The sequence below is a fragment of the Camelus dromedarius genome, chromosome 2 (assembly GCF_036321535.1).
Source record: "Camelus dromedarius isolate mCamDro1 chromosome 2, mCamDro1.pat, whole genome shotgun sequence".
In the NCBI taxonomy this organism is placed as follows: Eukaryota; Metazoa; Chordata; class Mammalia; order Artiodactyla; family Camelidae; genus Camelus; species Camelus dromedarius.
The window spans coordinates 3,678,405-3,700,626 of record NC_087437.1 but is presented as its reverse complement, the minus strand read 5'-3'; the positions used below and the strand labels follow the sequence as shown (position 1 = coordinate 3,700,626).

Below are 22,222 nucleotides of genomic sequence, written 5' to 3'. Positions count from 1 at the left end.
CTGCGGTTCCCGCCCCTCCTAGCTGCCCTGGGCTGCTCACCTGCCGGGTCTGCCTGGTCCCCGAGGGTGTGTGGCCGGTGCCTCCTCAAAGTGTTCAGCTTAAAAAAATTGAGGGAAGTTTTACCTGAGGCTCGTTTTACCTGAAGTTAAGGTTTACGTTGCTTCAGCCGAGTCGTGACAGACCCGCTGCCCTCGTCCGTGATTCCCGGGGAGACCGCGTCCGCGCGCACCTCTGGTGCCCCCGCCCCGTCTCAGGTCAGCCTACGCGTCCCTCGCCTCTCCGCTCCCACGGCGCCCGGGGTCCTCGCCGGCAGCCGCAGGCGTGCTCCCCGCGCTCCGGCCCCTCGTCAGGGGCGCTGGTCGCGCACACGGGACCCAGGGAGGGCTGGGGGGCGGCGGGGCCGCGACCGGGGTCTGGGCCCTGGAACCTGGTCCGACCTGCTCCGCCGCTCATCCGGACTCGTGTGTGGACCGGCGCCCCGGGAAACGGGGCTCCTCGGAACCGTCTGACCCTTACCTGGTCCCAGCAATAAGGGCCCTCTTCAGTGGAAAGGCTGTGAGCCCACACACTTTAATTAACAGCTAACTTTCATGCAAGCAGAGGACACCGACAGAAGATGCATGTTGGGCCCTGCTTTCCGTTTCGCTAGTATTTTCTGTGATCTTGATAATCCCACTAATTCAGGGTTTTGAGATAGGGGTCCCAGCTCCGAAGTTCCAGCCCGATGCTAGGGTTTTAGTGTTGTCACTAACACCCAGCCACTCGGGTGACATGGTTCCTCCCTCCCTCCCTCCCTCAGCTGATTACTCATTTTCTTCTCTCTGGAGGAGAGAAACTTAACTGATTAATACACTATTTCAAGAAGGGAGGGGCTGCCAATGGACATTTCCTTGTTTATGTTCTATTCTGAGGATGTTTGTAATTGCCACCACCGTGATGAAGCCCTTGGCCATGTACTCCAAACGACACAGATAACAGCTTGTTTCCCCATTTTACACAGTAGGTTTTGTCTTCTGGTTTTGGAGTTGTTGAATATGGAAACGTGAATCCAAGCCACTGGCAGTCTTCAGTTTAAAATGTTTCTTCTAGATTTGAAACAAAACCCACTTCGTGATTACTAAAAAAAAAAAATTACATTTTGATGAAATAAAAGTGACTTTACAATGAACATACTTATATGAAACAGCCTTGCTTTTCATAGTTCTGCTGTACATTTATAGCTTCTTAAGGAATTATAGACTTACCTTTAACACATGTATATTCAGCTAACATTAAAATGCAGTTTCAAATTTGAACTGTACTTGTGACACCTCTTCTTCCTAATCCAGGGAGATTACTCCAAACATAGTGTGTATAATAAAAAATTCAGAAACTGCATCAGAATTTGCTTAAGATAGGGGAGAAATTCAATTTGAATCCATATGCCTCTTCGTGCCTATTCTAATAAATGAAAATGTCATGGTTTAAAAGCCTACAGAAAAAAAAAAGAAACCAGCATTATACTAATTCCCGGTTTAATCCTAACTCAACATTTAATCAAAATAGACATAAGGTGGGAAGAAAGAATTACATAAAGGTTGATGCAAATGTATAGATTTTAGGAAATTATAAAGTTCTTATATTTGGATTTTTTTTTAAATAGGCAGGGAGTATAAATCTTCAATAGATTATTGATTGGAAAACATATATACATCTCAGAATTTAGGAGAAATTTGACTGTTAATTCAGTTCTGCTAAGTTTAGATGTATGAGGGAAGGCTCTCTTTCTGTAAGAAAGACCGCCTTCTATTGGTAGTATGTCTTATCTTTTAACATTTTTCTCAAGTTGTTAAAGTGAACCAGGACAGGGTCATTCAATCCACTAATCAAGGTACAGGTATCACTATCAAAAACTTAAACTTTTTGCTGGGAGTAGTTCAGCGTGGTTAGACCTGATCTCTGACCTTTTCATCTTTAAGGCATTGACTGTTGCTACTTGGATGAATTTGACCATCTCCCAGGAGACTTGAATGTTTAGTTTCTATAAACAAATAAACAGCTCTCTCTTGCTTGGAGCAATGCTGAAATTCCAGGAGGCTGCCAAATGTATGAGGGGATCAGTAGCTGTTTCCACGTGCCCGGAGCCCCTGATTGCGAGAAGATATGTGCTTCTACAGAAACTTGGCAGCGGAAGTTTTGGAACTGTCTTTCTGGTTTCAGACAAGAAAGCCAAACAAGGAGAGGAATTGTAAGTAAAAAACACTTCGTACGAATCTTGAGCTGGCTGCTGTGTGCGTGCAGCTCTTAGCTGATTAAAAACTTGGAGTGCCTTCACTTTGCTGTTTGCATTAAAGTAAGAATTGAGTAAGAAGTAGAGAAGCTCCTTAAATGGTGTATTCAGGTGAGGTTTCTAAAGGCATTTCGGCAGGTGAGTACCCAAATGGCCTGGAGCAGGGAAATGGGGTAGATATATATGAAAATAAGATTTTTATGCGTGCCAAAGTCTCAGTTACAGCATTGCTTCCACCTAACTTGATTGGGACTTCATGAGTGAGAACATAAGAATTGTCTGCAGTTTTAGAAGTGTCATAAAATGCAAATTAATGGTAATTTGCATTTGAGGTGAGTAAAGTGTCCTGAAGTGATTTGCTGGTGGCCCTCCCTGTACCTGAACTAGTCTGAGATACACGACTTGAGCTGAAGAAGGCAGACGAAGCCGAGGTATGTGGAATGAATCCAGTAGTGAGGATAATTGACAGATCACTTGATACCAAGGATCTAGTCTAGAATCTCTTGGACAGGAGTTGTTCATCATCAGAAGCTCTACAGCATATTACATACTGGCCTCATTCAGCTTTCAGATGTTTTCTTTCACCTGCATAGTTGTTTCTTTTTTAATCTAAATTAGTTGCCAGTATTCAAAAGTGGACAGCTCTCATAAAATTGAGCTTTTCATCTTCTCTTAAAAAAAAATCAAAAGATTGTTTACTTTGTTAACATTGCTGCCTACATAGCCAATCTGGGCTGGAGCTGGGAGGCGGTGGCTCTCTCCAGACAGACCCCGGACTCCTTTCCAGTTACCCACATTCCTGCCACTCCTGTCTCTTACAGCCAGCTGCATCATACCTTTCCACTGCCTGCCTGCCTCTGTAGATGTGTGACTTTAGAACTCTGCTAAAATCAGAAACAGTCGTGACTGTGACTGCTCACAAAGTCCTAGGATGCTACAGGAAAGGCAGTGCAAGTGTCACGGTTAAGACCACAGGCTTTGAAGGTGAACAGCTGAGTAAGTAAAGCTGGTCTTGTTCTTCACTGAGATTAAGGTTATGGAGGTTCCTAGTCTGAGCTTCAGTTTTCTTATCCGTAGACTATATTGTTTTATAACAGGGTTGAACAAGATATCTGTATATATATATATATATATATATATATATATATATATATATATATATATATATATATATATATAATCAAGAGAAATATAGTAGTAAAACATAACAAATAAATATGAGATAAATTTATTTGTAAATATGTGTATAAAATATAGATGTCACATTGTCTTACATACAATTACTACTTACTAACAGTCAAGATTCATCTTATTTATAAGTAATTCAAGTTAAAGAAATAATTAAAGGAAGCGTAATAAAACTTTTTTAGTCACCACTCAGTAACTGCAACTAGAACTGTCTACTAAATGGAAATGTTTCTTTTGCATTCCACTTTTAAGACAAAAATCTCTCAAACAAAGCAATTTGCTATTGGGTATGTGATTTTCAAAACATCTAGGATCTTTCTTGAGATTGTAACAGTTTTCATGTCATCCGTTCGTGTCTCTACGGCTGTCCAAGAGAAATTGGTCCTCAGAATGTGGACCTCTTAACTGAGTAAGACAGCAGCTTATGAGCGATCGTTATGTTTGATACACGCATGGAGGCAAGAAACCAAACTCCTGTTTTTAAGATCCTTTCCCAAGAGTGCTCTGGTCAAAGCACAGTAACTAGTACCACCCATTCTCGAAGCAATTTGGTTAGATAAGGTTTTACATTCTGCTTTACATACCAGGTCATAAACATAGGGAATTGGTTAATGTTAAGAGATACTTAGAAAGTTCATACTCTAAAAAGATTTCTGTAATGTTATGAACGCTGCTCCCTTAATAGATGAGAGTAGATCTGACTCCCTTCATTGTTTTGAAGACATACCCCTAACTTTATGAGATAATAAAGAAAGTATTGGAACTTTTGCAGTCTGCCCCTTGGTATTCCTTGTTAAAGGAGTGGCATGGATACACCGTGCGTCCTAGCTGGTTTGCAGGGCACTGATTACCAGCCCCTGTAAACTGTAGGTTCATGTGCACTTTAGATTTAATCAAATAACTTTTCCAGTAGATTGTTGCAGTTTATCACTTTGCCACTTGGGGGCACCACTCTACCATTGACGTTTGTCATATACTATCAATTTGTGGATTTTAATTACAATGAAAATACCACATTCCTTTACATTTTTATTGACTTTCTGCATTTGCTATGGGACTAAAAAATAAAAGCCACCGGCACTACACTTGATAAATGTATGCTTGGAGAGAGGGGTTGTTTTTTTTTTTGGCAAAAAAAATCTGACATTTTTTCAGTAAGCACAGTAGAATAAAATTAAGCTTAAGTAATGAATGAGGTAGAGGTTTTTACCTTATATTCTGTGTCATAAAATTCATAATACAATATTTGGAAATATTTTCTTTCATAATTATAGAAAACTCTGGTCTAATGGATAAGAAGATGTGGTAGTGTTAACTCACTTTCCTAAATATTGTTCTAATTCTAGTTCATAATTTTATACTTTTGTCAAGCTGTCAATTATTTTTAAACCACAAGATTCTGATAAGCTAAGAAGTTACTCTCGGCAAGGTAGCAGGATACACGATTAACGTACAGAAAACTGTTGCGTTTCTTTACACTAACAATGAAATAGCAGAAAGAGAAAGTAAAAATGCAATGATTTTTATTTTTTTAAACTTTTTTTATTGAGTTATAGTCATTTTACAATGTTGTGTCAAATTCCAGTGTAGAGCACAATTTTTCAGTTATACATGAACATACATATATTCATTGTCACATTTTTTTTCGCTGTGAGCTACCACATGATCTTGTGTATGTTTCCCTGTGCTATACAGTATAATCTTGTTTATCTATTCTACATATGCCTGTCAATATGTACAAATTTTGAACTCCCAGTCTATCCCTTCCCACCCCTTGCCGCCTTGGCAACCACAAGTTTGTATTCTATGTCTGTGAGTCTGTTTCTGTCTTGTATTTATGATTAATTGATTGATTGATTGATTTTAGAGTCCACATATGAGTGATCTCATACGGTATTTTTCTTTCTCTTTCTGGCTTACTTCACTTAGAATGACATTCTCCAGGAACATCCACGTTGCTGCAAGTGGCGTTATGTTGTCATTTTTATGGCTGAATAGTATTCCATTGTATAAATATACCACTTCTTCTTTATCCAGTTATCTGTTGATGGACATTTAAGCTGTTTCCATGTCTTGGCTATTGTAAATAGTGCTGCTATGAAAACTGGGGTTCAGGTGTCATTTTGGAGTAGGGTTCCTTCTGGATACATGCCCAGGAGTGGGATTCCTGGGTCATACGGTAAGTCTATTCCTAGTCTTTGGAGGAATCTCCATACTGTTTTCCACAGTGGCTGCACCAAACTGCATTCCCACCAGCAGTGTAGGAGGGTTCCCTTTTCTCCACAGCCTCTCCAGCATTTGTCATTTGTGGACTTTTGAATGATGGCCATTCTGGCTGGTGTGAGGTGAAAACTCATTGCAGTTTTGATTTGCATTTCTTTGATAATTAGTGTCACTAATATTGAGCGTTTTTTCATGTGCCTATTGATCATTTGTATGTCTTCATTTGAGAATTGCTTGTTTAGGTCTTTTGCCCATTTTTGGATTGGATTGTTTGTTTCTTATTATGTCGTATGAGCTGCTTGTATATTCTGGAGATCAAGCCTTTGTCGGTTACATTTGCATACATTTTCTCCCATTTCATAGGTTGTCATTTTGTTTTACTTATGGTTTCCTTTGCTGTGCAGAAGCTTTTAAGTTTCATTAGGTCCCATTTGTTTATTCTTGCTTTTATTTGTGTTGCTTGGGTAGACTGCCCTAGGAGAGCATTGCTGAGATGTATGTGAGATAATGTTTTGCCTATGTTTTCTTCTAGGAGGCTTATTGTGTCTTGTCTTATTTAAGTCTTTGATCCATTTTGAGTTTATTTTGCTTCCAATCCAGGAGCATGGGATATCTTTTCACTTTTTTTAAGTCTTCTTTAATTTCCTTAATCAGTGTTTTATAGTTTTCTGTGTATAAGTCTTTCACCTCCTTGGTTAGATTTATTCCTTGGTATTTTATTACTCTGGGTGCTATTTTAAAGGAGATTGGTTCTTTGCTTTCTTTTTCTGTTGATTTATCATTAATGTAAAGAAATGCAACTTATTTTTGAACGTTAATCTTGTAACCTGCTACCTTGCTGAATTCTTCAATCAGCTCTAGTAGTTTTTGTGTGGACCTTTTAGGATTTTCTATATATAGTATCATGTCATCTCCATGTAGTGACACTTTTCTCTCTTCTTTTTCAATTTGGATCCCTTTTATTTCTCTCTCTTGCCTGATCGCTGTGGCTAGGACTTCCAAGACTATGTTGAATAGGAGTGGTGATAGTGGGCAGCCTTGTCTTGTCCCAGATTTTAGTGGGAAGCTTTTGAGTTTTTCACTGTTAAGCACTATGCTGACTGTAGGTTTGTCATATATATCTTACGTGATATGCTTCCTCTATACCCACTTTGGTGAGTTTTTATCATAAATGGGTATTGGATTTTATCAAATGCTTTTTCTACATCTATTGAGATGATCATGTGGTTTTTGTCCTTTCTCTTGTTGATGTGATGTATTACATTGATTGATTTGTGTATGTTGAACCACCCTTGTGTCCCTGGGATGAAGCCCACTTGATCATGATGTATAATCTTTTTTATGTGCTGTTGGATTCTATTTGATAATATTTTGGTAAGGATTTTTGCATCTATGTTCATCAGTGATATTGGTCTGTAATTCTCTTTTTTGGTGATGTCTTTGCCTGGTTTTGGTATTATAATGCCTTTTAAAATTGCATCAAAAAATAAAATACTGATCAAGGAGGTGAAAGACTTATTTTCTGAGAACTATGAAATACTGATAAAGGAGATTGAAAATGGTTCAAAGAAATGGAAAGATACCCTGTGCTCTTGGATTGAAAGAATTAATAGTTAAAATGGCCATACTACCTAAAGCAATCTACCGATTTAATGCAATCCCTATCATATTACTCAGGACATTTTTCACAGAGCTAGACAGATAATCCCAAAATTTGTATGAAACTTTAAAACACCCAGAATTGTCAAAGCAATACTGAAGAAAAAGAACGAAGCTAGAGGAATAACCCTCCCAGACTTCAGACAATGCTACAGAGCTACAGTAATCAAGACAGCATGGTACTGGCAGAAAAACAGACACATGGATCAATGGAATAGAATAGAGAGCCCAGAAATAAACCCACACGCTTATGGTCAATTAATCTACAACAGAGGAGGCAAAAATATACATTGGAGAAAATACAGTCTCTTCAGCAAGTGATGTTGGGAAACCTGGACAGCTGCATGTAAATCAATGAAGTTAGAACACTCCCTCACATCATACACAAAAATAAACTCAAAATGGCTTAAAGACTTAAATATAATTATGACACCATAAAATTCCTAGAAGAGAACACAGGCAAAACATTTTCTGACATAAATTGTAGCAGTGTTCTCCTAGGGCAATAGAAATAAAGCAAAAATAAATAGATCTAATCAAACATAAGATTTTGCACAGCAAAGGAAACTATAAACAAAATGAAAAGACAACAGCTCATATAACTTAATAACAAAAACAACAACCACCCAATCTAAGAATGGGCAGAAGGGCTAAATAGACATTTCTCCAAAGAAGACATATAGATGGCCAACAGGCATGTGAAAAGATGCTCAACTCTCCTACATTATTGATGGAAATGTAAATTGGTGCAGCCATTATGGAAAACAGGTGGAGATTCCTTAGTAAACTAAAAATAGACTTACCATATGATCCAGCATTCCCATTCTTGGGTATATATCCGGAGGGAACTCTAATTGAAAAGACACATGCATCCCAATGTTCTTAGCACTATTTACAATAGCCAAGACATGAAAACAACCTGAATGTCCATCGACAGATGATTGGATAAATAAGTTGTGGTATATATACACAGTGGAATACTACTCAGCCATAAAAAGAATAAAATAATGCCATTTGCAGCAACATGGATGGACCTAGAGATTATCATACTAAGTGAAATAAGCCAGAAAGAGAAAGAAAAATACTGTATGATATCACATATGGAATCTTTTAAAAAATGACACACACAAATGAACTTATTTACAAAACAGAAACAGACTCACAGACATAGAAAAGAAACTTATGGCTACCAAAGGGGGAAAATGGGGGAGGGATAAATTAGGAGTTTGGGATTAACAGATACAAACTACTGTATGTAAAATAGATAAACAACACACAGGGAACTATATTCAATATCCTGTAATAAACCATAATGGAAAAGAATATGAAAAAGAATAAGTATATATATGTATATGTATAACTCAGTCACTGTTGAACACCAGAAGCTAACACAATATTATAAATCAATTCTACTTCAATTAAAGAAAAAGTAAGGGAGCAATAACAAAAATAAAAAACCCAACAGTCTGGGTCCATTATTGCAAAGCTAAATATCTTCTTACCTCGGTCACTCCTGAGAGCACCTCAGGCTTCCAGCCCAGTACCCTAGTACTGTGTTGAGATGTAATCACTAACAGGGGTGGGTCGAAGGGTCCAGGATTTGAAGGACAGAACCACAGTTAAGCCGCCACATTAGGATTCATTTCTCAGCTTTTCATCTAATACACCTGGAGTTGGTCAGTCTCGGTGAGGTCCTTAGGTTAACCAGACTAGACAAGATGAATCAACACATCATGATGCCACATCTTAATTCTGGGCCTGGGATGAATAGTATCTCCTTTCATGTGCCTTCCCACCATTTTCTGGTGTGAGTCTGGAGAAGTTGAATATCTAATCAGAAGTGAAAATATAACTAAAACAAAGTAGGTGAAATAGTTAGACGGTTCCTCAGTTAAGCCAGATAAAGGGTCTCTTCTTCTTAGCAGAGAACATCATCCCAAGGGACCGTTTTCCAGGGAGCCCTCAGAGCCAGTGTGTCTCCTGAACAGCTCCAGATGCACGTACTTAATGTTAACCCCTGGTTACCTCCTTTTCCAATATTGAAAGTAATATATTTGTTTGACAAAAAGCGCAGGCATGCATAAAGCAAGAAAATAATCTGTAACCCTGCTGTCCAACTTCTGGTCTTTTCTGTATGTGTTGACAAATATTTATTTACTCTTCTAAAGAAACATGGCATTGGTCACAGCGATTGTGTCAGAGATGGAGGACAAAGAGTGAAGGAGACTTACTTTTCACTGAACCCTTTTGGTACATTTGGAAATTGGAATTTTGTACTATGTGCAAGCTTAGAGAAATCCACAAAGTAAATTTTAAAAATGCTACATATTTATTCACCAAATCTGTTCACTGTTTTCTGGTCACCTGCTCTTCAAGGAACTTGAGTTGGGTGGTTCTGAACCATGGCTGAACAGTAAATAATATTAAAAATACACGTTTAGATGGTCGCTAGACTTTTCATGGTGATGATTTCATAATGCATGCAAATGTCAAATCTCTATGTAGTACACCTGAAACTAACATAATATTGTACATCAACTATATTTCAATTAACAAAAAGAAAGAAAAAATACACATGTTTAAGTCAGACCCCAATACATTGTGTTTTAGTTGGGCCACACCCCAGGCATCTGGATTTTTTGAGAGCTTCCAGGTGATTTGAATGTTCAGCTAGGCTTGAGAGTATCTGGTCCAATAGGAGAAACACTAATTGTATGATCATAAAAGTAAATAATTACAAACTGCTGTAACAACAATGAAAGAAAAGGCTTGGTTGCTCTAGGTACACAGACTTTGCTCAGCTGGCGGGGTCTGTCCAGCTGAGGCAAGGCTTCCCTAAGAACATGATGTTTCAGCTGAGACCTCAAGAAGATTAAGAAGTAGCCAGTGATTTGCACACTTTATTAGGCATCAAAACTGTCTGGAGGGCAGGTTGATACACAAGATTGCTGGGCTGTACTCCTAAACTTCTGTTTTAGCAAGACTGAGTGGGGCTGGAGAATTTCCGTTTCTAACGGCTATTGCTGCCAGCCTGAGTGCTACACTTTGAGGACCACTGAACTAGGTAAAAGGATGGGAGAGCAGTTCTGGTCAGTGTCTATCATTTTTCATCTTTTTTTTCTGAAGCACTGAAATATAAATATTTCCCCATCTTCTCGAATACTCTTGAAAACATTTTAAATGCCTGTATAGTAGTAGTCCACTGGGTGACTTCAGTAGCTTCTTCTTTCCGGGTGTGTAGATTCTGGTACCCTCTTTGAAGTACTAGTGAAAAACTCTCAGGCCTTTTTGCATCCTCAGAAATTTCATGTAATAACTGTCTCAGCATAGCCTTTCTGCCAGTGGTGTAAGTCTGGAAAACAAATGAAGAACCAAGCTTCAGTCCCTGAGCAGTGGTGGGCACCCGTGCTTTCCATGGAAGCATGTTGTAGAGGATGGCTGCGTTTGCTGAGCTGCTCAGTAGCAATTAGGAAAAAAGGATTTCATCCATTTTCGAGTTTATTTCTGACACATTAAGAAATGGAGAATCAGTTTTCATACTGTAAGGAATGAAAAGCCTCCCTTTCTGTGTATAAGTTCTCACTGTTTATAAAAATGAATGTTATTTTCTCTTAGAGAATTAATAAATTGATTAGAGTAGCCTTCCAGTGTCAAAAATAATTAAAAATGAGTAATAGTTCTTACTAGAATGCATAGACTTTGTAATATTTGAAACAACCTTTCAGTGACTCAGAGTGTGACAGTAATTTCTGCTATTTAATAGCAAAGAGCCTTCAGCAAAGCTACTGTGTTTATATATTGCACCTAATAACACCTATTTATGGATTTCTGTCTGATTTACTGAATTATTTTTGCGTATCCTTACTTTCAGTTTTGAGTCATTCTGAATAAAACATTGGTAGATTTAATGAGTCCACTTTTAGCCTATTCTCTGTACTCTTATTAAAGCTATTATTTCTATATTATGAGCAGGAGTTCTCTCCAGTGGGAATGTGTGACAGTAGAATCGGGTTCTTGAGTGGGCTGCATTAATGCAATAGGATTCAGTGGTTTATGCAGGGGAGAGTTATGAAAGCTATTTGGGGGAAACTAATGATTTCTTTCCATTTTGCCCTGTCAAAAGATACAGTTTTCTTCAGTTTTCCATTGTAGTGATCAGGTTTTTTTCCCCCTTAAAATCTTCAGTCTTTTAAGAGATTATAATATGAATGCATCTTGAAATCTCTTGTAAAATATTTCACGTTCTGGAGGACAGTGTGCACAGACACTCCCCACCCCCCAGGTAAATCTGGGCAGGCTACATTTGAACTTGGACTTCACTTTGGTGTTTCCAGTTCTTGGTCTGCAGTAACTCAAGCCTCTGAGCTTCTGGCTGTCTTACATTTATTTAAGGTCTGAGAGCTGGAATGGACAGAGACGGCAGGTGCACACTTTGACTTACCTCAGTCAGCATAATGAAGTCAACATTAAGGGTAAATGATTTACATTTTCCTGAGGCTGCTTTGCTGCACATATTAGCATAAAAGAAGCCATGAGCTTTTTATCTGGTTTCTAACATTTACAGATGAGAGATGACTAATAAATAAATATTTTAGGATGAGTAGGATGCAGGGAAACCCTCAGTTTCATTTTGGCTTGGGCAGGGGGCCAAAGAAGCTTACTTTGAAGACCGAATCACCAAAAGCATTTAGCAGGAAGACAACAGCACACAAGAAGCCCTTTTTTTCCAATGCTTTTTTCTTACGTTATTTGAAAGAAAATGAAAGTAATCTGTTTAAAATACCACAGATAGACTGTTGACAGGAGAAGAATGTAGAAAAATCACTGTAACGTGTTTATTAGATTTTGAGACTGGCTGTTTAAATTCTTTACTTCTGCCAACCACTCTGTTCTTCCAATGTATTGTTTTAGTGGATTTGTGAGGAGGGAAGCTAATGGTTCTGCAAACACTGAGTAATATCCCCAGGAAATAAGAAATACTAGTCTTCATTTGAATGTATGAGATGAGGGGAGGGATATCTAAGCGATTTTTGTAAATAGTAATTTTTAAATGTAATATGAAATGCTCGTCCTTTACATTATCATTGTTGACTCCCCCAGGTTTTAAAAACACAAGATTCATGGATGATGAATTTGTGCCTATGATTTCAAATGTGATTTTGCCTCATTTATTCAATAAATAAAACAAAATATTTTAAGGATGAATGCATAATATGCAAGAAACAAAACTTCATGAGTGTAGGACAGGTCAAGTTTTGTTTTCTCCCGGTAACAAAGGAAGGACTTTTTTTGTGGCAAGATGTGTTATCGCAAAGACTGAGCTGATTTTTAATAGATTCCAGAGGAACCCCAATGACCAAATCCAAGGTTTTTAATGGCTGATGTCACACTATCTTTCAGGCTAATTTTAATTTCCTGACCCCAAAGCATACCTCTAGTATGGTCTGTAGCTGGCCCTTCTTGTTCTTGTTCTGCTGGGGAGACCCTTCCCTCCAACAGTATCGGTGGGACACGCAGACTACTTCCTGGTCGGGGCGCAGCACGCAGCTCCCTGGGCTGTCACTGGCTCTGGCGTCCCAGTCCTTTCCCTTCGGAACTGATCTGGCTCCTTCTTTGACACATGCATTGACCTGGGAGTAGATGTGGGCAGCTTTGGCTAGTGCTCACTATTGGGAACTGAAAATTTGAATTGTGACACCGTTCACTTTTAAATAATTTGGAGTGAGATTTATCTATAACTTAATCAAAGGAAAAGGTGGAAAACTCAGGTTAAAATGAGTTTCTGGCTCACTTTATTACTCTTGAGCTGATTTTCCTGGGAAGTAAGTTCAGTTACCATGACACCCATGTCTAAGTAGTGAAGTCAGAGTCACGTGCCTGACATGGGAGTCAGCAAGGGAGGAAGCAGCAAGCCTTCCATTGCTCTTAGTTTCTTGGTCAATTATTCCTAAGCTTAGCTTTTAGAACTTCTGATTTGTAAATTTATGTTTATATGGGAAATAGCTATAGTTGACACCAAAGATTTCTAAAAGTATGTGTACTACACACTAATTGTGCATTGTACAATTTCTTACAGTATTGAAAATAAGCAGTCAATATGGTGACCTCGTCGCTTTGCAATACTGTGATACTCAATTTCTATTTCATAGTTTAACAAGAATGCTATCACTTCTTATTCCTCAGCTGCTTTCATAGCCCCTATTACCTGATACTCATGAGTGTGAATGAACAGTTATAAAACTTTTGACATGTTATGGGACATACTTATTAGTACAGGAGAGCTACTATTTAGTAATTATGTGAAAAAACCACCCAAGATTTTAGTTACTAAAAAAGCAAACCCTGAGCAATGAGGAAACTTTAGGAATGGTAGGCATGCTCATTACCACAATTGTGGAGATGGTTTCATGCGCCTATCCATAGTCAAACCTTATCAAATTATGTATTTTAAATATATGCAGTGTATATCACATGTCAATTATACCTAAATAAATGTGTTTAGAAAAGGCAAACCCTGGACCATGAAATATGAAACCTCTAAGGCTGTTAAACTGGTTGATTTAGCAGTTGCTAGTGATAATCATTGTGAAACTGACAGCTTAAGCTGAATGTTGCTTTTTAATCTTTGGGTTCAGACCAATCAGTCTTCTTGTTTTCAGAGAAAAATCATAGGCTTTGTTTTTCATGACCGTCATTGAGCAAGTGAGGAAGGAAGGTTAAATTCATATGTTCTAGGTTTCCAAATTTCTAAGACTAGAACCTGTGGAACATTGAAGCTTTGATTAGAATGTGGATGTCAGTTTCTTCAACTTTCCGCATGTAGTTAGCACCCAGCATTTTAATGGAAGTTTAATTGATGTTTCTACTTCCCTATTGGTTTGAGTTCGGAGAAACTCCTAAAAACCTGAACATGTAGCATACCTGCCTCCCCTCAGGGCAGATTGAGGGAGACCTTGGCCTGACAGCCCTTCATTCCCACTCTCTCCTCTCCCTGTGTCCTCCCGCTCGTGGGCCTCGCGCAGTACAGATACTGTGGGTTTGGGGCCAAGATCAGCCTATCCAGCTTCTACAATATTGGATTTACTATTTGTTGACCAGCTGATTTTAATTCATGTGCTCTCTCAAAGATATTTCAGGACAGTGATTATTGAGCTCTAATTAGTAATTTCTGTTATTTTTAGAATTGTTTGAGAAATGAAAATCCAGAGAAGGATCAATGACAAGTGCTTTTACGAGGCAGTTAAACATTACTTAGGAAGTGAAGCATTTTAGATACTTGATATGGGTGGAACTTGACACATATCTAAAGTGATTTTAAAGTAAGCCTTGCTATCTTTAAAGAAGTTGAGTTTTGGGGTAAGTGATATTCAAAAGGTTTTGAAAACATATCCATAGATAATTTCCTCCAGGAAAAGGTTATTTCAGCATTATTTTGCCAGCCCTTAATAATCATAAAAACTGTGTGTGTTTGTGTGTGTGTGTGCACCTGTGTATATATGTACATAAACATAAAATTGTGTGTATATGTGTATATACATAAGCATACAAGTGGATATTCGTATTTGTTTGTGTGTGTGTGTGTGTCTACCCACATACGTTCTTGACTTCACAGTTTTTCAGCTCAGCACTAGTTTCAGCAGCTAAGGTTGTACTCAGCTGCTAAAAGTTATCCTGGACTGATGGACAAAGTGGTCAGGGCTCAGTATTTCACACCCCTAGAGAGACACTGGAGCACCCTGTGGGGACTTCTACTTTATACTAATTCAGAAGGCATTAATATGGCCCCGCGTTGAAAAGCCCCTGCTGGGAGGCCCTAAGCACCCTGCCTCTGCCACGTGGGGTGATTGTGGGTGTCCCCTCCACAGCTGCCACTGGCTCATCTATGCCATTAGCCAGACTCACTCCAGGATTCCTCAGAAACTGTGTGCCTTCCTGAATAATTTATTACCTGGTAGTCAATTATTCATAACTCATTATTACAACTGAAATAAAACCTGAAGGTGGAATCATTCCACCCCTCATGAATATCCAGCAGATCATCAGGAAGCTGCAGTCGAGTTGAAGCCCTTGTGGTCCCCACTGCCTGTTTGTTCCTCTGAGGGATTCCAAAGAGAACAGCCTTCTGAAATGGAATCAGAGTCAATGAAAGCAGTAACAAATGACTCCCCACTGGTCATGCTGCATTGGTTCATCTCTTCACGCTGTGTGTCTTTTTAATTCTGGCCTTATTTACACCTAGAAATAATATTTCATCTTGAGAGAATTTAGGAGGCATTTATGGCACTGTTGGTTTATTAAACCACTGTTAGGAGGTAAATAAGGATACAAAACTTGTCTTAGAAAATCTTTTCTGGTCCATGAGTTTCAAATAAAAAAATCTTTCCTGCGACAAAATGTGTCAGATACCTATAGTACATTTAGTCACACTATGTTTGCTTGTTCCATCAGAGTTTTATCTGATTTCTATTTTATTTACTCATTAGATCAGATCTTTTCATATAAAGAAGTGCCATGTATTTTTCACATATATTATATGAAAAACATTTTAGTAAAAGTATTGTAAAAGCATAACCAAAAGAAGCCTAATTATTTTTTCTATTGTAGAAATACAATAGGAAATTGTTTTGGCTTAAGCTAAACTAGTTAATTCTTAAAAAGTAATCACCAAGCTTTGAAAATGTGTTGAAGATAGTTGGAGAGTTTGAAATTCCAGTTACTTTGGACTGTGAAGCAGAGGTTTGCCTTTGGGGTTTGGCTGCCCATGGACACCCTGCATTGAAGAGTGGGAAGGGTCTGTGATGCTCCACCTTCTGGGTGCCATCCCAGTGTGGTGGCACTTCCTGTTGTTCAGTTCCAAAAGTGAGTGAGTCCTGACTTTGAGCATAGGAGTTCTAAGACGCTGCGTTAACCTTGCCCCCGTTAAAACCCTGTCCTGTAGATAAACACCCCAGACTGCTGAGCAAGCATTTTTAAGTAGAGTTTCCAGATTTTTTTGTGTTGACATTGGTTCTCCAAATGGAATAAGGCTAAATGTTTAAGCAAGATTTAAATGGCCTGAACCTCAATAGAAATATAAGCAAAAATAAACAAATGGGACTGAATTGAACTTACACACTTTTGCACAGCAAAGGAAACCATAAACAAAACAAAAAGACAACCTAGGAGAAAATATTTGCAAATGATGCGACTGACAAAGGCTTAATTTCCAGAGTATGTAAATAGCTTATACAACTTAATAACAACAACAAAAAAAACAACCCAGTCCAAAAATGGTCAGAAGACCTAAACAATCAATTCTCAAATGAAGACATACAAATGGCCAATAGGCACATGAAAAAAATGCTCAATATCACTAATTATCAGAGAAATGAAAATCAAACCTACAATGAAGTATCACCTTATACCAGTCAAAATGGCTATCATTAAAAAGTCCACAAATAATAAATGCTGGAGAGGGTGTGGAGAAAAAGGAACCCTCCTACATTTTTGGTGAGAATGTAGTTTGGTGCAGCCACTATAGAAAACAGTATAGAGATTCCTTAAAAAACTAAAAATAGACTTACCATATGATCCAGCAATCCCACTCCTGGGCATATATCCAGAGGGAACTCTAATTTGAAAAGATACATGCACCCCAGTGTTCACAGCAGCACTATTTACAATAGCCAGGACATGGAAGCAACCTAAGTGTCCATCGACAGATGACTGGGTAAAGAAGCTGTGTTATATTTATACAATGGAATACTACTTAGCCATAAAAAAGAATGAAATAATGCCATTTGCAGCAACATGGATGGACCTGGAGATCTTCATTCTAAGTGATATAAACCAAAAAGAAAGAAAAATACCGTAAGATAACATTCATTTGTGGAATCAAAAAAAAAAAAAAAAAGAAGAAGAAGAAGACACAAATGAACTTGTTTACCAAACAGAAACAGACTCATAGACAGAAAACAAACTTACAGTTACCAGGTGGAGAAAGGAGTGGGGAGGGATAAATTGAGAGTTTGATATCATATTTTTTAGATTGAAGTATAGCTAGTGTACAATATTTTATGTTACAGTTATACAGTGTAGTGATTCACAATTTTTAAAGATTATATTCCATTTATAGTTATTATAAAATATTGGCTATATTCCTCATGTTTTACAGTACATCCTTGTAGCTTATTTTATACCTGATCGTTTGTACCTCTTGATCCTTCACCTCCATCTTGCCCCTCCCCTTTCCCTCTCCCCACTAGTAACCACTACATCTGTGAGTCTGTTTCTTTTCTGTTACAGTTACTAGTTTGTTTTATTTTTTAAGATTCCACATGTAAGTGATATCTTACAATATTTGTCTTTGTCTGACTTATTTCACTTAGCATAATGCCCTCCAAGTCCATTTATGCTGAACACCAGAAACTAATACAATATTTTAAATCAACTGTACTTCAATTAAAAAGGAAAAAAGCAAACAACCCATTTAAAATATGGGTGGAAGAACTGAACAAGCATTTTTCCAAAACAGGAAATGCAGATTGTCAACAGGAACATGAAAAGTTGCTCAACATCACTAACATCAGGGGAATGCAAATCAAAATCACAATGAGATACCATCTCACATCTGTCAGAATGGCCATTACCAAAACAACACAAATATCAAATATTGACAAGGATGTGGAGAAAGGGGAAACCCTTGTATACTGCTGGTCGGAATGTATACCAGCATAGCCACCATAGAAAACAATATGGAAGTTTCTCAAAAATCTAGATATATAACTACTATATGGTCCAGGAATTCCACTCCTGGGCATATACCTGAGAAAAACAAGAACATTAATTCAAAAAGATACATACATCTTACTGTTAACAGCAGCAGTAGTTATAATTGCCAAGACATGGAAGCATCCCAAGTGCATGTCAACAGATGAATGGATAAAGAAAATGTAGCCTGTATACACAAAATGGAATACAACTCACCCATGAAAAGGATATTTTGCCATTTGTGGCCCTTCACTTTTTTTTTTTTTTTTGAGCTTCAAAAACCAGAATCTTACAACTGCCGTAAACATTTCCATGGCATCAAAAACAACAAAATACCTAGAAATAAACTTAACCAAGCAGGTTACCTATACTCTGAAAACTGTATAACATTGATGAAGGAAATTGAAAATGATACAAATAAATGGAAAGATATCTTGTGCTCTTGGATTGGAAGAATCAACACTATCAAAATAGCCACACTACCCAAAGCAGTCTACAGATCCAGTGCAATCCCTGTGAAAACACCCACAACATTTTTCACAGAACTAAAAGAAACAATTTCAAAATTTATATGGAACCATAAAAGACCCTGAATTACCACAGCAATTTTTTGTAGGTTTTTTTTTTTTTCCTCTTTCTTTTTGTTCTTTTCTTGTGGTTTGATGACTGGAGAAGGTCCTTTAACATTTCTTGTAAAGCTGGTTTGGTGGTGCTGAAACCTTTTAGCTTTTGTTTATCTGTGAAGCTTTTGATTTCTCCATCAAATCTGAATGACAGCCTTGCTGGAAAGAGTATTCTTGGTTGTAAATTTTTCTCTTTCATCACTTTAAATATATCATGCCACTTACTTCTGGCTTGGAGAGTTTTTGCTGAAAAATCAGCTGATAACCTTATGGGAGTTCCCTTGCATGTTATCTGTTGCTTTTCTCTTGCTGATTTTAATATTCTATCCTTATCCTTAATTTTTGTCAATTTGGTTACTACGTGCCTTGGTGTGTTCCTCTTTGGGTTGATCCTGTGTGGAACTCTTTGCATTTCCTGGACTTGGGTGACTATTTCCTTTCCCAAGTTAGGGAGGTTTTCAATTATTATCTCTTCAAAAAATTTTCTCAAATCCTGTTTTTCTCTCCTCCTTCTGGGCCTCCTATAATGCAAATATTCATGCGCTTCATGTTGTCCCAGAGTTTTCTTGAACTATCCTCATTTCTTTTCATTCTTTTTTCTTTTTTCTGTTCTGCAGTAGTGATTTCAACTAATCTGTCTTCTAGCTCATTAATCCATTCTTCTGCCTCATTGAGTCTATTCTTGGTTCCTTCTAGTGTGTTACTCATTTCAGTGATTTTATTCTTCAACTCTGGGTATTCTTTATATTTTCCAACTCTTTGCTAAAAACTTCACTCTATGCATCTATACTCCTCTTGAGTTCTCTGAACATCTTCACCATCATTACTTTAAACTCTTTCTCAGATAAATTGCCTGTCTCCTCATCACTTATTTCTTCTTCCGGGATTTTATCTTGTGCCTTGGCCTGGAAGATATTCCTTTGCTGCCTCATATTGTCTGTCTTTCTATTTGTATTTTTAAGTAAGTCAGTTACATTTCTCAACCTTGGAGGAGTGGCCTCCTGTGGTAGACGTCCTGTGTGTCCCAGCAGTACACTCCTCTCTTGTCCCCCAAGGGCCAGGGTCCAGCTGGTCCCAGTGTAGAGTCTGGCCTGTGTTTGTGGATTGTTGTTTTCTTATTTCTGGTATCTGCTCCTGGTGGATGAGGCTGGACCAGAGGCTTATGCAGGTTTTCTGGCAGGAGGAGCCGGTGTCTACCCACTGCTGGATGAAGCTTAGTCCTGGACTTCTTGTGGGTGGGGCTGTGTCTAGAGGCCTTTGTGACTTAGGAAGTCTGCTGATGGGTGGGCCTGTGTTCCCACCCTGTATGTTGTCTGGCTTGAGGCTTCCCTACAGGCTGTTTGGTGGGGCTAGGTCTTGATGCTAATGATCCGATCAAGATGTCAGCCTCCATGAAAGCTCATGTAGATGAACAGTCCTGAAATGTCTGCCACCAGCTATTATGTTCCCTGGGTGAGCCGCAGCTGTCCCCTACGTCCTTGGGAGACCTTCCAAAACCAGCAGGCAGGTCTGGCCCAGGTTCCTATGAAATCATTGCCTCTGCCTTTGGACCTGGTGCATGTAAGTTTGTGTACACTTCCCAAGAGAATGGAGTCTCTGTTTCCCCCAGTCCTGTGGGGCTCCTGGAATTAAGCCCCACTGGCCTTTGAAACCAGGTGTCCTCAGGTCTCCTCCTCCTCCCAGTGCTGGAACCCTGGGCTGGGGAGCCTGATGTGGGGCTCAGAACTCTCACTCCCATGGGAGGGCCTCTGTGACTTAATGTTCTTTAGCTGACTGGTTCTTTTTCTTACCCAGGAGGTATGGGGCCCAATTATATCAAGAGCATACCCCTCCTACCGTCCTGCTGTGGTTCCCTCTTGATGTTTCCAGTTGAAGAAGATAGTTTTTGCTAGGTTCCAGTCTTTTTTTTTTTTTTTTTTTTTAATGCTTTTTTAGCAGTCAGTTGTGGTTTTGTTGTAGTCGCGAGGAGAGGCGAGCTCATTGTCCTACTACTCTGCCATCTTGACCGGAAAAGTCTATAGATTCTTATTTTGCCCCCTTCTGGTAAAAAATAGCCTATAACACATTTCTATTTCATGCTTTTTTCACATGCCAAAAATACCTGGATCTTTCCATGTAGTATATAGAGAATGTCCCCATTCTTTGTTTCAGTAGCTACGTAGTATATCCCATTGTATGGCTATAGTATGATTTATCTACTTTTCTACTGATGTACATTTTGGTTGTTTTTAATCTTTTGTTATTAAAACATTGATGTAGTACATAGCCCTTAACATTTTTCCTTTCACAAACCTGTCACTATTTCCTGCATGAATTTTTTTAATTAAAAATTTTTTAATTAAAAAATTAGCTTTTTAATTACAAATTTTTTAATTAAAAAATTAGCTTTTTAATTACTTTATTATTAAGATAAGGTTTCCTTTGGCTTTTAAAAAAGAGCCGTAAGGATATATAATATCAATACATACCATAAAATTTACATACTATAAAATCAAGCCATTTTAAGTGTACAATTCAGTGAGTTTTAGTAAATGTATTGTTGTGCGACCATCACCACAATCTAATTTTAGAACACATCTCTTGTCCTAAAAAAAAAAAAACTCTTTTCTATTTACAATCATTCTCCATTCCTACCCCCTGCTCTAAACAACCATTATCTACTTTTTGTCTCTATATATTTGCCATTTGGGGAGACTCAGAGATGTGTTCTGCACTTGTCAGTCCCATTCCAGGCTCTGAGTTTATCCATCTCTGCTCTTAGGGGTGTTTTTCTGAAAAGTTTGAGAAGCACTGCCACAAACTTGTTATTGAGGCCTGGTGGTGGGATGATTTTTCACTTTTTGAAATAACTTGGCTCTGAAGTGACAGTGACAACAATGTTGCCTTGCATCCTGTGTTTCTTGGAGGTGATATACAAAACTGTAAATCTGGTGGCGAGTTATTTATAAGCAAAGATCATGTTGTAAAATTGTCTAGTTTGCTGGTAGGCAGGCTTCAATACAATGAAACATTTACAGCTATGATTTTTTGGGGACAGGCTCAGTACCCTCTGATCTTAAGCCCTAGAGTACCTGAAAGTGTTAAGAGATGTTTTGTATAAAAAGGAGTTCTGTGATTAAACGAGTTTGGAAAACACTAGGTTCTGTAAAGTTTAACCAATTTGTTGGCTAAGGAACTCTTCAGAGCATGAAATCTGCTGGGACAAATAGTCACTCTTCAGGAGATTTTCCCAAATGTGTTCAACCACTGAACTCCCTTTTTTTCCCAGGCCACTCATATTAGTAGTACTGTCCTGAGGGGCCCAGCTTGGGAAGTACTACCCATGTTGGACCCTGTGGCACCACGTAGAAATGACTGCATATAATCACTTCTGCATAGAATCATAGCATATGTGACATTTAAATTTACAAGAGATTGAGTAAAAGGAATGAGTCACCATTGTAAAACTGACCGTTATGACCAGCAGGTGGTGGTAATGTAACATGCAGACCAACACAGAAGTCTCTCTAC

General features: G+C 38.3%; 1 protein-coding gene across 6 annotated transcripts in view; it reads left to right on the top strand.

Annotated features, from left to right (window-relative positions):
• NEK11 (NIMA related kinase 11) overlaps positions 1-22,222 on the top strand; it is a 219,149-nt gene that overhangs the window by 347 nt on the left and 196,580 nt on the right. For 5 of the 6 annotated variants that reach the window (XM_031465352.2, XM_064490756.1, XM_010979689.3 and 2 more), the window contains exon 2: positions 1,960-2,228. In XM_031465352.2, coding sequence (XP_031321212.2) covers positions 2,011-2,228 — 218 coding nt within the window. In that variant the 5' untranslated portion in view covers positions 1,960-2,010. Of the gene's footprint in view, positions 1-3; positions 256-1,959; positions 2,229-22,222 lie in introns of those variants that run through there. The other variant, XM_031465290.2, reaches the window with a different exon arrangement.